The following is a 12,500-nucleotide window of genomic DNA, read 5'->3' as shown; positions in this document are numbered from 1 at the left end:
AACAAATTTCAGGAGGCGTCAACAAGATAAGAGCTGACGTCTGGTGTTAAAAAGAGTCACGTACAAGAATTCGTCTTCCCTAAATCGTAATTTCCGGTCACATTCAGATCCTCACAAGTGTCCGTTGACGATTTCAAAGTGTCCGTTGTCCGTCTTATAGAGAGTTTGGTTATAGTGAAATGATTAAGAAACGGCCGGGACCAGCACCAGGCGTCCGTCTTATAGAGGTGTCCGTTAAGAGAGAGTTGACTGTACTCGTTTCCTATATCTATTTTACTTATTGATTGCAACAGTTGAAGGACATTTTGAAGTGTCAATGTAATTGCTCTAGGCGATCATTCTCGCCAAGAGTCATTGCAAGCGCTGCTCAAAACATATGTTTCAGAAATTTCCCAATTGTTCTTTCATCTCCTGCAGGACATGGTACCGTTAGCTCGTCAGGCTGACCAACTCCAAGATGGGCTTAATTTCCCGAATATGGTTAAGCAATCCATTACAATCACATTGCAATCACAGTCCTTTAATTAACAGCTTACGTTGCTCGCAACTGTGATGATAGAGTCTTTGCTTTTATTAAATGTAAAGTAAAGGAAAAGTCACTTTATTTAATGTCGGTAGTTCCTTCAGTCACGAAAATGGTATTAATGGAAGCCGACGGTGCTCCCTTTACTCCCCTCTCGCGGTCAGTGCTCCGTTTTATGGACATTTAAAGCTACAGCTACACGGATTAAAGGAAAGTTGAAACAGACGTTGAAGTCACCGAGGATCGAGCTGGAGACTTCTCTCTCCAAAAGCCGCGTACTAACCAACTGAGCTACGACTGCCTGTAGTTAGTTTATTTTTGAAGAATAATGAACTTCAAGGATACTAACGGTTACGAAGGCAATTTAACCCGGGGGCTTCTTTTGTTTTCAGAACGAAGTTGCGATGGAGGAGCTTAATCCTACTAACGATCCACCAAGTAGTTCTAATCAACAGCGAAGAATCCCCATTGAACCTGCATACATGCCCTTACAAGGGACTACCCACTATGAAGTAGGACAAAAAAGCTCTAATAGCTCCCCTCAGAATGTTGAATATGCACCCCTTGATATAAGAACAAGGTCATGGGAAGTAACAAGAGAAGACGTGAAAGTGGAGAAGATCATTGGTAAAGGTGCTTTTGGCCAGGTTGCCAAAGGAACGGCAAAGAATCTTCCATTCCATTCTGGCACAAAAACTGTGGCTGTTAAAATGCTGAAAGGTAAAAGTCATTTTTTACTTTATGGCTTCGGTTTAGGAACAAACGGTCAGTCCTTCGTTGTGTAGAGAACAAACATGTGTAATCCGCGAATATGACTACTGCGTACTTTGGGAGAGATTTTCTGCGATTTCTAACACCTTTGTGTTTAGCAATTACTCGAATTTGACCTCGAACACACGAAGACAAGAATGAGCCCCGATGACAGGTACACGGAGTATAACTAATGCGAATTTACCTTTGTTTTTTTATGCTTATTTGATTTAGCTAACGCTCCTGAGTCAGATAAGAGAGACTTGAAATCCGAACTTGATCTGATGAAGACCCTCAAGCCTCATCCACACGTTATCAAACTATTGGGATGCGTCACTGAAACTGGTAAATGCATCTATGAATTATACTATGATGCTGCTGCTGTAGAAAAAAAGCTCTTCTCTATGAATGCTCACTTGTTCCAAACCAAGACAGTTCCCACCTAAATCTCTTCTCAGCATCACAATAGGATATTGCATAGTAGTTCCAATCATAACGAGAAGCCCATTTACAACTTGCCAAAGTGCGAATTGTTCAGTCTACAGTTCTGTTTCAAAACCGAGCAGAAGTGTTTTATCGGGTTTTAAACCATGAGGCGAGGCCGAGTTGTTAATCTTAGACCCGAAAAAGCACGACCTGTGGGTTTATTGAACGGTTTCAAGAGCACTCCACAGAAAGTGTGTCGGAACAAAGGTTCAAATTTAAATGGTGGGTGGAGAACAGTAGCATACTAGAAAAAGAACCTAAGCTTTATCATTATGCTTTATATAAAAAATTCAAATGAAGAATGCTTTATCAGTTTGTAAACGCTCAGGCTCGTGCCACATTTTTTTGGTGGTCTGATAGGCTGTTTTGATCAATAATTATTAAATGAGTTTTTGAAATTTTATGCCAATAAGTGTCCATACTTCCGTTGTCTACTTATTAAAGACGTTTGTTAAATTACCAGTACGCGGCTTTTAAAGGAAATCCATCGTCATCTTTAGTAGGAATAAGAGCTTTTACAAGACAGATAAAACCAGGCCAATAAAACGCTCCGGTAAACAATAGTTTGGGAAATTGGTTGGATAGAGTGCGAATATATTATGGAATGTTGCGGTTGACCTAAAAACTGATTTGTCATTTCTTTTTAGAAGCAAAGCTAACCCTTGGCATCACGAAGACACTGGACTGACCGTAGTCAATTGCTGCATTTTAGCATTCCGAATGAAGACTCATAGAAATAATTGAATTTTATTCTGTTTTATTCAGTGAAACTAGTCAAATCGTCCTAAAATTAAAACACTCGTAGGCAACATAACATGACGGAATCACACACCTAGTCAAGCGTAGAGCAGAGGAGATGAGAGAACTGTTCGTGGACAAACAAAAGGACCGACAGAGATAATGCCAGTTAAATAAACGTCATAATATTTCTCATAGATCCCCTATTGGTGCTGATCGAGTATGTCCCTTATGGTGATCTGTTGGGTTACCTGAGAAAGAGCCGCGGGTTGAATGACACTTACTACAAAGACCCGGATATCAAACCTCAAACCAGTCTGACGTCGCAACAGCTGATGAAATTTGCTTGGCAAATCGCTGATGGAATGAACTACTTATCTTTAAGAAAGGCAAGTATGAATGTAATGGCTTTCAGTAGTTAATACAGCAAACAAAGTTAGCAGTTTGTATAGCACATACCAGTTGGCTCAGCTGGTTTAGCTCCAAACTACTGTGAGAGATCAAAACTCCGGCCATACCAACACTCAGGGTCTTTAATTAACTGAGAAGGAAGTGCTGCCTTTCTGATGACATCTGGAAATGGTTAAACTCTCTAGTATTCTCGGATTAGGACGATAAACCGTAGGCCCTGTCTTACAACTCTTCAATGTTTATAACCATGTGGGACGTAAAAGAACACACCACACGCTATTCAGCACGAGCAGGACATGGAATTCCCGGTGTTTTGGTCTGTCCTCTGTGGTATATCATGGTTGGGAGGATAAATGCTTGGAGATACTAGCTACACCATGATTATCTAAAAATGCAAGGGTAAAGAAAGATATAATATGATATTACTCTTGTTTATGGAGTCATTAGTATAAGCCTCATAAAGAGCAACAAGCATCTGTTATCAGCAGTTGTTATTGTCATAATGTGTTGCCATTGCATATTGGCAATGCTATTGTTAATTCTATTATCGTTGCTGCTGTCGTCACACCTGCATGTGCCTGTCATTGCAATTCTCACTGGATCCGGAATCCAGTGACACTGATACTTGCCATTGCTTGTGTCATGGTAAATGTCATTAACGTTGTCAAAGAAACTGCTATACCCGCAACCGCTCAATGTTTTTTTTTTTCACTGTCATACTTATGCAACTAACCAATAATGTGAAAAATGCTTCACCTCAGATCATACACCGAGATCTTGCTGCTCGTAATGTGCTGGTTGGAGAAACAGAAACATGCAAAGTAACAGACTTTGGAATGGCTAGAGATGTGCAACAGGAGAGCATTTATGAAAGAAAGACAAGGGTAACAAAACTAGAACATAAGAAAGTATAGGAAACTCGACGAGCTTACAACTTGATAAGTGAACTTCAGATGCCGTGTTTTTTGTTCCAAGTTGTAACCATAAAACGATTAAGTATAATCCATTCTGTTTTTTATCTTCAACTGCCAGGGTCGTTTACCAGTTAAGTGGACAGCATATGAATCGCTGCTTTATGGAAAATACACCACAAAGAGTGACGTGTAAGTAGACTTACTCGTTTTCGCTTCAACTTGAAGTTTGAGAAGCGATATTTCGTCTAAAATCGAGTTCACCTGCCATTCGACCATGCATGACCTTAAATTTGAATGTACAAAATGATAAGTCTGTGATGATTTCATTTTTTTAACAGATGGAGTTATGGAGTTGTTCTTTATGAAATCTTTACCGTAGGTAAGAATCTGTGCATGCAATAGTTTGCTGCTTTACACTCTTCGAGATCATATCTTCACGTACTGTAAAATTCTGATTTTGGATTCGACGTTGCATCTTGCAAATGGGCCACTTGATATGTCCAGAACTTCACCTAATTACAGGCTCGCGCATTTCAATAAGCGTCACGAAGTGTCCCCTTGCTCTTTTCTATGACTTTAACATGACTTGTGTCTCGGAATACAGACAATTAACGTCACGAAGTGTCCCCCAAATGCTGCTCCTCAGGTAACGATAAACTATTGCATTTAACCTGAACTCAAATAACTATAACCTTTACCCTTACCTCATTGTTAGAAATAGGTAGCAAAGGCAGGGACACCTCGTGTTGGATGTCAAAATTCAGTGTCAAGTGCCCTCTTGAGGATAGGTATTCAGATTTTCTCGGTAGATTCGCTCTGAGAATCAACTTAGAGAAAGCAGGATTAGCCTTAAGCCAGCTGATTTGAAATAAATATTAATTAACTAGAATATTTCCCATACACAGACTCAGAGTAGGGAATTAGGATTCGATGGTATCCTAATCTAAGTCATAAATGCGTTTTGTCGTCATGGCTAGCAGTGGATGGGAAGTTAACAGGGATGGTGGGTGCGGGTAAACATTTCCTTCTCTATTTTTTTTCTTTCCAGGTGGTTCTCCATATCCACGGATGGATGGCAAGAAAATTGCAAGTTTGCTTCAGCAAGGTTACAGAATGCCGAAACCACAACACGTGGACAATGACTTGTAAGAAAAATGCTGTTTTGTTTGTTTTACACTCTGCTTTGTTTATCGTTTACTTTTACGTCATTTAGTTCAACGACAACGACCCAAAGAAAGTTTAATGTGGAAAAATAATCGTTCGCCAACTGCGGAATACCTTTTAGCGCATAGCACACTTCTTTCATTTGAACTATCTGCAAGACCTTAACCAGAACCGTAACCATAAATTAATACATAAAGTTCTTAATAGGCTTAAGTAGACACAAAGTGTCACATTATGACATGTATGCGAAGTAAAAAAAGTTGATGTTATGATAATAGGGTCACTTTGCGACGCCAACACCAGGTAAAGTGAAGGTCATTATTTTACCTCAAACGGCAATGATGACCGAAAATAATATTGTAAAATTGCGTATTCCAATCTCAAACTTGGATGCCCTTGACATTTGCATTTAAAACCTTCAGTTAACTTAATAAATAAAATTTGATTCAATACGGCTTATGCTTGAGACACAGTAAGGTAACAGTGTAATGAAATTATTCCCAAGGTATCAAATCATGATGAATTGCTGGCAAAATGAACCTGAAGCAAGACCGTCATTTGCTGATTTAACACAACAGCTAAAAGGAATGGAAACCCAGCACAAGGTCAGATTCTTGATAAAATTTTAATGCAAGCCAATAGCCAACTTCTATACGTCCAGTGCGTTGATTCAGCAGCTTTATGGGCATTTATCAATATTTTTTTATTTGTATTAAACTTCTCCTTAAGAATTATGAGACAAAGAAAATATGGCCAGGCTGTGACTTTTTACGTAAAAGCCTCAGAGGTATGACCCAGTATCAACTGAAGGCACTAAAAGTGGTCCTTTAATTTGAACGTTTAGATCTTACAGGAGCGTAGAGCGTGGATGATACTTTAATTCAGTGCTCGTTTTTGTTGCGTAATTTCAAGTGAGTTAAATACATAAGTGACAAAAGCACTTTGGTCAATGCATCACAGTACAAAATGGTGAAAACAAACCGGACAAGTCATAATGAAGCATTTTCACTCGCTGGACCGACAGCCATGTTGCTTTGCTGATTAAACAAAAAGGGTAAACCGAATCGAAAAAGATGGTGTTTTAAGGTCTCTTGGGACCACAAAATGGCTGCCGTTTCTCTGTCTAACGGAATAGCGGTATGGTCACCTTGACGTCATATAAGTGGTTCGAACAGGTGACAGCATGAGAGATGTATGGGACGTATAACTTCTTGTTTTGAACAAAGAGGGAGGGGTAGGAGATCTTTTGTGATGTAATTTTGTAAACTAAATCGAAAAAAGCATCTTTCAATATGTGCTTTTTTTATTTCTTTTGCAGAGGCTGCTCAACATGCATATTTACAACAATGAACTGTACGCAAATTTGGAGGACTTGAACGCATAAAATAAAAAGCAACGTTAACTCTTCTGTTTTTCAAAAGGAACTTTAATCATTTCGTCCTCACACTTGACTTTGATGAGAAATTTCCCTTACAAATAATCCAAAGAGAATCAGCATCTAAATTTCGTTTTCATTGATTTAGTTAAATTGATTGTTCTCTCTAAGAGGCAGGTTTTTAGTGCTCCTCACATAGCTGCAATACATGTATTATGTGAAAACAGGAATTAGGGATCATGGATAGGACCCTTGCTTCGAAGTAGCGCAGTTGTGGGAAAAATGGCTGCTAATTTTGCATTTTCTGAGACGCATAAAATCTGAAGACAAATGGATTTATTTTAACCATTGAGAACATTTTGGGCAGCTGCACTTAAAAACTAAAGAAAAAACGGTGGAGAATTTTGTTAGGTAATCCAAGTGATATGAAACATTTGGCCGTATGTACGAAGCTTTTTCTTGATTACAGGGTGTTAAGCTCCCTAAACGCCGAATGGACTTATCACATAGTATTACCATTAAGCACATCTTAGACAAGACTTACTTTATAAATATACAAGAGTCTTTCATGGAACAATAGCCCTTTTGACGCACCCATTAACAGATTTACTTTAGCTAAGGCTAATCCGAAACGGAACTCACTCTCAGTTAACAATTACAGTACAATTGTAGAGGAAAGGTTTTAATTTTTATGAGACGTGTGAACGTCAATAAACTCGGATATTTTTAAGATGTTTAGAATTGTGTTTTCGTTAACAAATGGATTCCATATTGCCGTGTATCATCTGTTCAGTAATAGATTACAGATAACGTCAATTAATGTGGTAAGAATAAAAAAAGTCTTCAATTTCTGAACAGACGTACGGCAACATAAAATCGTTGACAACGGCGACGGCAACAAGAAGGTCACAAATATGCATATTTAGAGGCAAAAACAATACCTTTGCACGCCCTGCACGCGCGTTTTTCAGTTTTGTTTGCCGTCGTCAGCAAGACACTAGGGAGCTTTAGCAACGACAACGGCGAGGGCAACGAGAACGTTACAAATTTGCATATTCAGTGGGCAAAAACAATAGCTTTGCACGCCCTGCACGTGCTTTTTCATTTTTGTCCATTTCTTTGCCATCGTCAGCAAAGCAACAACGTGAAATTACCAAGTTTGAGGTGTTATGGAGAACGTCAGCACTTGGAGATAAAATTTTGTTTTTCTCCCCTAAATTAAGCGCCGCTCGTAACGGTTTCATTCCTGAGGGACTGCCACACCTTTGTCATATTAAAAGGCTTGGAATAGTCGCGAAGGGATCGCAATAACGTGAATTTATGTTTTTACATGACGTTCTCGTTGCCGTTCCCGTCGTCGTTGCTAAAGCTCCCTATTAGGGAGTTTAAGAAACGACAACGGCTACGGCAACGACAACGCCAAAAAGCAGTAATATTATTGGTTGAAAAAAATGATCGTGCTGCACGTACGGTGTAATAAGTCAAACATTAAAAATATTTGGAAAAGGCATAAAACAACTTGTAGCTCTTAAACCTCAGTGTTATACAACTCCTACTAAAATTCTTACTTCCTCTAATACTGTTTTCACTTTTTCAGACTAAGGCCAGTGATATAGCCAATGCGATTAGTCATTATTTTGTAAATGTTGGCAAGTCTCTGGGCCAAGCTATTCCCAAGGTTGATGCGTCTTTTTCATCGTTTTTCTTCAATCCTTTGCCTCACAGCTTTTTTCTTAGTACTACATCTGTGTAGGAAATTCAAGATATTATAATTTTAAGTCTCAAATCAGAAAAAGCTTCTGGTCCATTTAGCATTCCTGTTTCTTTACTTAAGAGTCTGAATTCTGTTATCACGAAGCCTCTGGAGATGTAGAGTACAAGGAGTAGGCACAAGTATAATGTATACATGTACTAGATTGTCTTCTAAATCAGCATTTTGTATTCCTACTGCCATGACTAATTATGGGAAGTTTAACATTCGTTTCAAGGGGGCTGTTCTTTGGAATAATATTGAGGCGTCTTTGAAAATTGTTTGCTTTCACAAATTTGAGTGTCCCCTTAAAAAAGTCTCTTATTACGTCATCTTAATTATCTTATTTATACTTCCTCTTTACTCCAGTCCATATGAAGTGACATCTTTTCTTTTTTTAGTTTTTGTTTCTGTTGTCGTTCTCTTTGTTCTCTTTGTTTGCCTATCTTTTATCATTATATTTGTGCCTCCCTGGATCAAATTTTTTCCTTTAGATGTAAAATTAATTATCCTGCCTCCTAGCTAGATTAGCGTCTTAATTATTTTCTAGGGGGCATTGTACCTTTCTAAAGTCTATAACTTATTTCGTGTATCCCTATTTACGTGTACAAATAAACATTTTGTTTTTGTGTTGTCATATGTTATAACTGTCCAATAACATTGAATACCGGTAACTCTTTAGGTTTCTCCTCAATTTTAGGATGATATCCTAGTCTTTATAGAGAAATCTTTCAGTGTGTGACAAATTTGTTTAGTTTGTAGCCTGTGAAACTGTGTTTGAATAAAATATTACTCAAAAAATTAAAAAAAACTAAAAATTTGTCCTCTTGCATCTCGACCGCATTATAACCCGCCTCTAGAGGGAACGAAAAGTGCTCTATTAGGGCAAAAAAAGGCGAGAGTTCAACTCCGTTCAAGTTTTCGTGCAACCCCTCATTGTTTCACCACAGAAACACCCTCTTTCGACATAAACGGGTTCTAGATCATACACGCTATTGAATGACATTCTCAGGCAGTCGATAGAAATTAGAGCAAATAGTAGTCTCGTTCCTGGCAAGGTGTGTGTTCCAAAATTTGCCTAAAAATACAGCGTACGAACTGAGTTTCTTTTGTGTGTGTGTACCAACTGCATCGTGAAAAGTGGACCAATCCCTTTGTCGCTCTTTCAAAGAAAAGTTGTTAAGGATATCCCCTCGGCGGCATCGAAAAACCCTAGAGAAATGTTTCACTATTCGTCAAGCTCTCTAGTTCTACGTGACACTTGAATACAGTCGAACTTCCACTAACGGACACCTCCCGTAAGCGGACAACTCCCGAATGCGAACACCAAACCGCGGTCCCGGCAATTTCTCCTCTAAAACACTACATATTTAACCTCCCGTAAGCGGACATCTCTCGTAAACGGACACGGACACCTATTCGGGGTCCACAGGGTCTAAAACGTCCTCTCATAAGCGGACATTGAACAATATCAAGAAAATTTCTAACAATAAATAATGAGGACATTAAAGGGACTGCGACCGCGGTCTGCAGTCCCGTAGTGCAAGACTGAATAATAATGCTCCTTGTTTCTGCTTCAAAGCTTAAAGAACGAGGGACATTCATGTGTAGCATGCCTATTTCTCGGTGCACTTGTCTACCTTCGTGGCGAAGAAGAACGAGGCATATGCATGATTGTGTAGCGTGCTTGTTTCTCAGCACGCTTGTGACGTCTCATGACTTATAGAACGAAATATATACATGTGTAGTAGTGCAAGACTGAATAAAAGTAACTATGATGCGCAAATTTTGAAAGTGAAGTTAACCGAACGGTAAAACTTTTAGAATACACGTTAAACGGTAAGTTAAATTAAATAAAAAAGTGGTTATGCCTGATCACTGAAACGAACGCTTAGGGTTAGAACAGTAAACGAGAGCTATATTCTTGGCTTGAGGGCGAACACGCCTAAATTTAAAGTAAATGCATGGGATTTTTGCGGACTTTGGACCCATGTAGCACCGCTGAAAAAGAGACGGATTTCCAATTTTTGCCACTACTTTAAATAGTTTTATTGATATCATTTATGAAACAGTTAATAAGGCCATTAATGAAAGTACGACGTCCGTAAATTCGAATTAAAAATCTTCTCATGTTGCTTCTACTTTCGTGGAAATTTGCATGATTTTGATTAGAAGGATTTGTATGAAATCTTAGAGATTTGTATACGTTCATTGTAGCCTGAATCTGTTCTTTATATTTCATGAAAATAATCTCAGTATAAATGTATTTTAAAAGACACTTACACTGTGGAAATCTGACTCTTTGTAGGGGCGTTACAGCGGTTCCAAGGCGGCCAAAATCCCCATGATACATAATTGCTATTTTAGCCGTGTTTACCCCTCAGCCAAGATGGTGTCATTAACCGTGGAAGGGTCTATTTCATATAGAAAAGGTATCGAGGTTTTTGAAAGATGTACTTATTAGAGCAAATATCTGAGGTCTTTGAATTTCCTGTCTTGACCAATGGGACTCGTGTTTGGCCTGTCTACACCGTGAAAGACAATTACAAGTTGCCTCAACTAAGAGCTTTAAAAGACTTGTTGTGGTGCATTACATGCCCTCTCTTGCACTTTATTTTTTCAATCTCCCATAACAGGACACCTCCTCTAAGCGGACACTTACCCTTGGTCCCGAGGGTGTCCGCTTTCGGGAGGTTTGACTGTATTATCTGAAATGGGTCGGAAAACACGGATATCACGGATTTCCCGAAGATGCTATGAATATTGTATCACATAACTTCCCTCTTCGAGTGTGATATCGATTTTGTTTCCGGAAAATCCTCGAGTCCCAGCCATATCGGTCCCCGTTGGGAAAATCTTCGGGCAGGTCCTACCTCATGAACATTTCAATGCAAGGTGAACCGAGAGGGCTGGCCCAAAGGTTTTCGGGAGGGTTCGGATTGGCCGAATCTTACGGATTTCCCGAGGACTTTACGATCAATTTCACATCGCATACATCGCATAGTTACTCTCTTTAACTGCAACTAAACAGTGAATAAAATACAAGGAGGGATTACGTTTTTTCAAACGTTGGGCGTGTAGCACTTATATCCGAACAGACCTAACTGATTAGAGTGTAATGTGAGGTGCTAAGTATCTACCCCATATGAATCATGTGAGCGTTAGCCCCACTGATGGAAATGGGCTAACACAAGGACAGAGAAAAACTCACCCTGGTCAGAATTTTTCTCTGTCCTTGTGTGGGCCCATTTCCATCAGTAGGGCTAACGCTCACATGGTTCATATGGGGTAGACTTTTAGCATTTCACATTACACTCTAATCAGTTAGGTGAATAAAATACGTTTTCTATCTATCTCTTGTGTGACTGCGTTCGAATTCGGTGGCGATTCCAAACAAGGTTGACCACTGTACCCACATTTCACGAGATTCTCCATAAACACTGCGTCAACAAAATCAGAAATCTATCTATCTATCTATCTATCTATCTATCTATCTATCTATCTATCTATCTATCTATCTATCTATCTATCTATCTATCTATCTATCTATCTATCTCATGTTAAGAGAGTCAAGTTTAAATGAAGCGTTCTTTAAATTAGAAGTCCACCGTTTGACCCGGTCCAACGTAATAAATTACAAAGCTAGGTTATTTCGCAATTTAAAACTTCACTCCGATTCCATATGTTTCAACTCTGCGGGAATTGAACCTCATGAACTTTCACTGAATTAAAGGGTATTAGTTCATTGGTGCATGGAACACACGGACAATAAATTTTCGCTTTCTTCAATTCACTCAACGTTCCAACTCAACGTTCTCTTCCCTGAACGGCTAATTTGTCATACCGACAACTTACCGAAGATTCATAATTGATATTCGCGTCATTGTCGGCCTTAATTTCCTGAGCGCAACTATCAACAAAAGGCTATTGTTTAAAGTTGTCAAAAGGAATTGGACCCACTTCAACAGGCCATTTCGTGATACTAATTAATTCATATATGACCCAAGTTCTTCGGTACCGGAAGTTTTTGTTTGATAGCGGCATAACTGCCGTTTTCAAGATACCTCTTCGATGGAGAAGCTGTGGAGATGGACAATAATCTTTTTCAAAATCGCCTTATGTTTCCCAAGTTCAGCAGGTAGGGTATTTGTAAGCAACTGACCTCTTGTGCTTTATTTACTTTAGTTCGAGCAGTTCATGTGTATGAACTCAATTTTAGCTCCTAACTTCGGAATTCGCTATAAAACTGGTATAATAGATAACTAAAAGAAAGGAGCCTTAACGCGTTACGTCTTGCCGACGTGGCTGCTGATGTTTCTTGTTGATGCATATTTTTAATTCGGAAGGAGACTCTTAATTAGGAGCTATTAAGGTACTGCATAAAAGTAG

General features: G+C 39.0%; 2 protein-coding genes across 3 annotated transcripts in view; both read left to right on the top strand.

The window, feature by feature from the left end:
- Positions 1-8,708, top strand: part of LOC137983214 (tyrosine kinase receptor Cad96Ca-like) — a 23,641-nt gene extending 14,933 nt beyond the window's left edge. For both annotated transcript variants that reach the window (XM_068830412.1, XM_068830411.1), the window contains 9 exons: positions 916-1,243; positions 1,508-1,618; positions 2,696-2,886; positions 3,670-3,792; positions 3,941-4,011; positions 4,161-4,201; positions 4,871-4,967; positions 5,492-5,591; positions 6,305-8,708. In XM_068830412.1, coding sequence (XP_068686513.1) covers positions 916-1,243; positions 1,508-1,618; positions 2,696-2,886; positions 3,670-3,792; positions 3,941-4,011; positions 4,161-4,201; positions 4,871-4,967; positions 5,492-5,591; positions 6,305-6,370 — 1,128 coding nt within the window. In that variant the 3' untranslated portion in view covers positions 6,371-8,708. The remainder of the gene's footprint in view (positions 1-915; positions 1,244-1,507; positions 1,619-2,695; positions 2,887-3,669; positions 3,793-3,940; positions 4,012-4,160; positions 4,202-4,870; positions 4,968-5,491; positions 5,592-6,304) is intronic.
- A 3,386-nt stretch (positions 8,709-12,094) lies between these two features.
- Positions 12,095-12,500, top strand: part of LOC137983191 (fibroblast growth factor receptor 4-like) — an 88,867-nt gene continuing 88,461 nt past the window's right edge. Inside the window, exon 1 of the mRNA XM_068830377.1 lies at positions 12,095-12,249. Within this exon, the coding sequence (XP_068686478.1) occupies positions 12,183-12,249 (67 nt within the window). The 5' untranslated portion in view covers positions 12,095-12,182. The remainder of the gene's footprint in view (positions 12,250-12,500) is intronic.

Source organism: Montipora foliosa, chromosome 13 (genome assembly GCF_036669935.1).
Source record: "Montipora foliosa isolate CH-2021 chromosome 13, ASM3666993v2, whole genome shotgun sequence".
Lineage (NCBI taxonomy): Eukaryota > Metazoa > Cnidaria > Anthozoa > Scleractinia > Acroporidae > Montipora > Montipora foliosa.
Note: the sequence above shows the minus strand (reverse complement) of the source record. Positions and strands in the feature narration are given on the sequence as shown.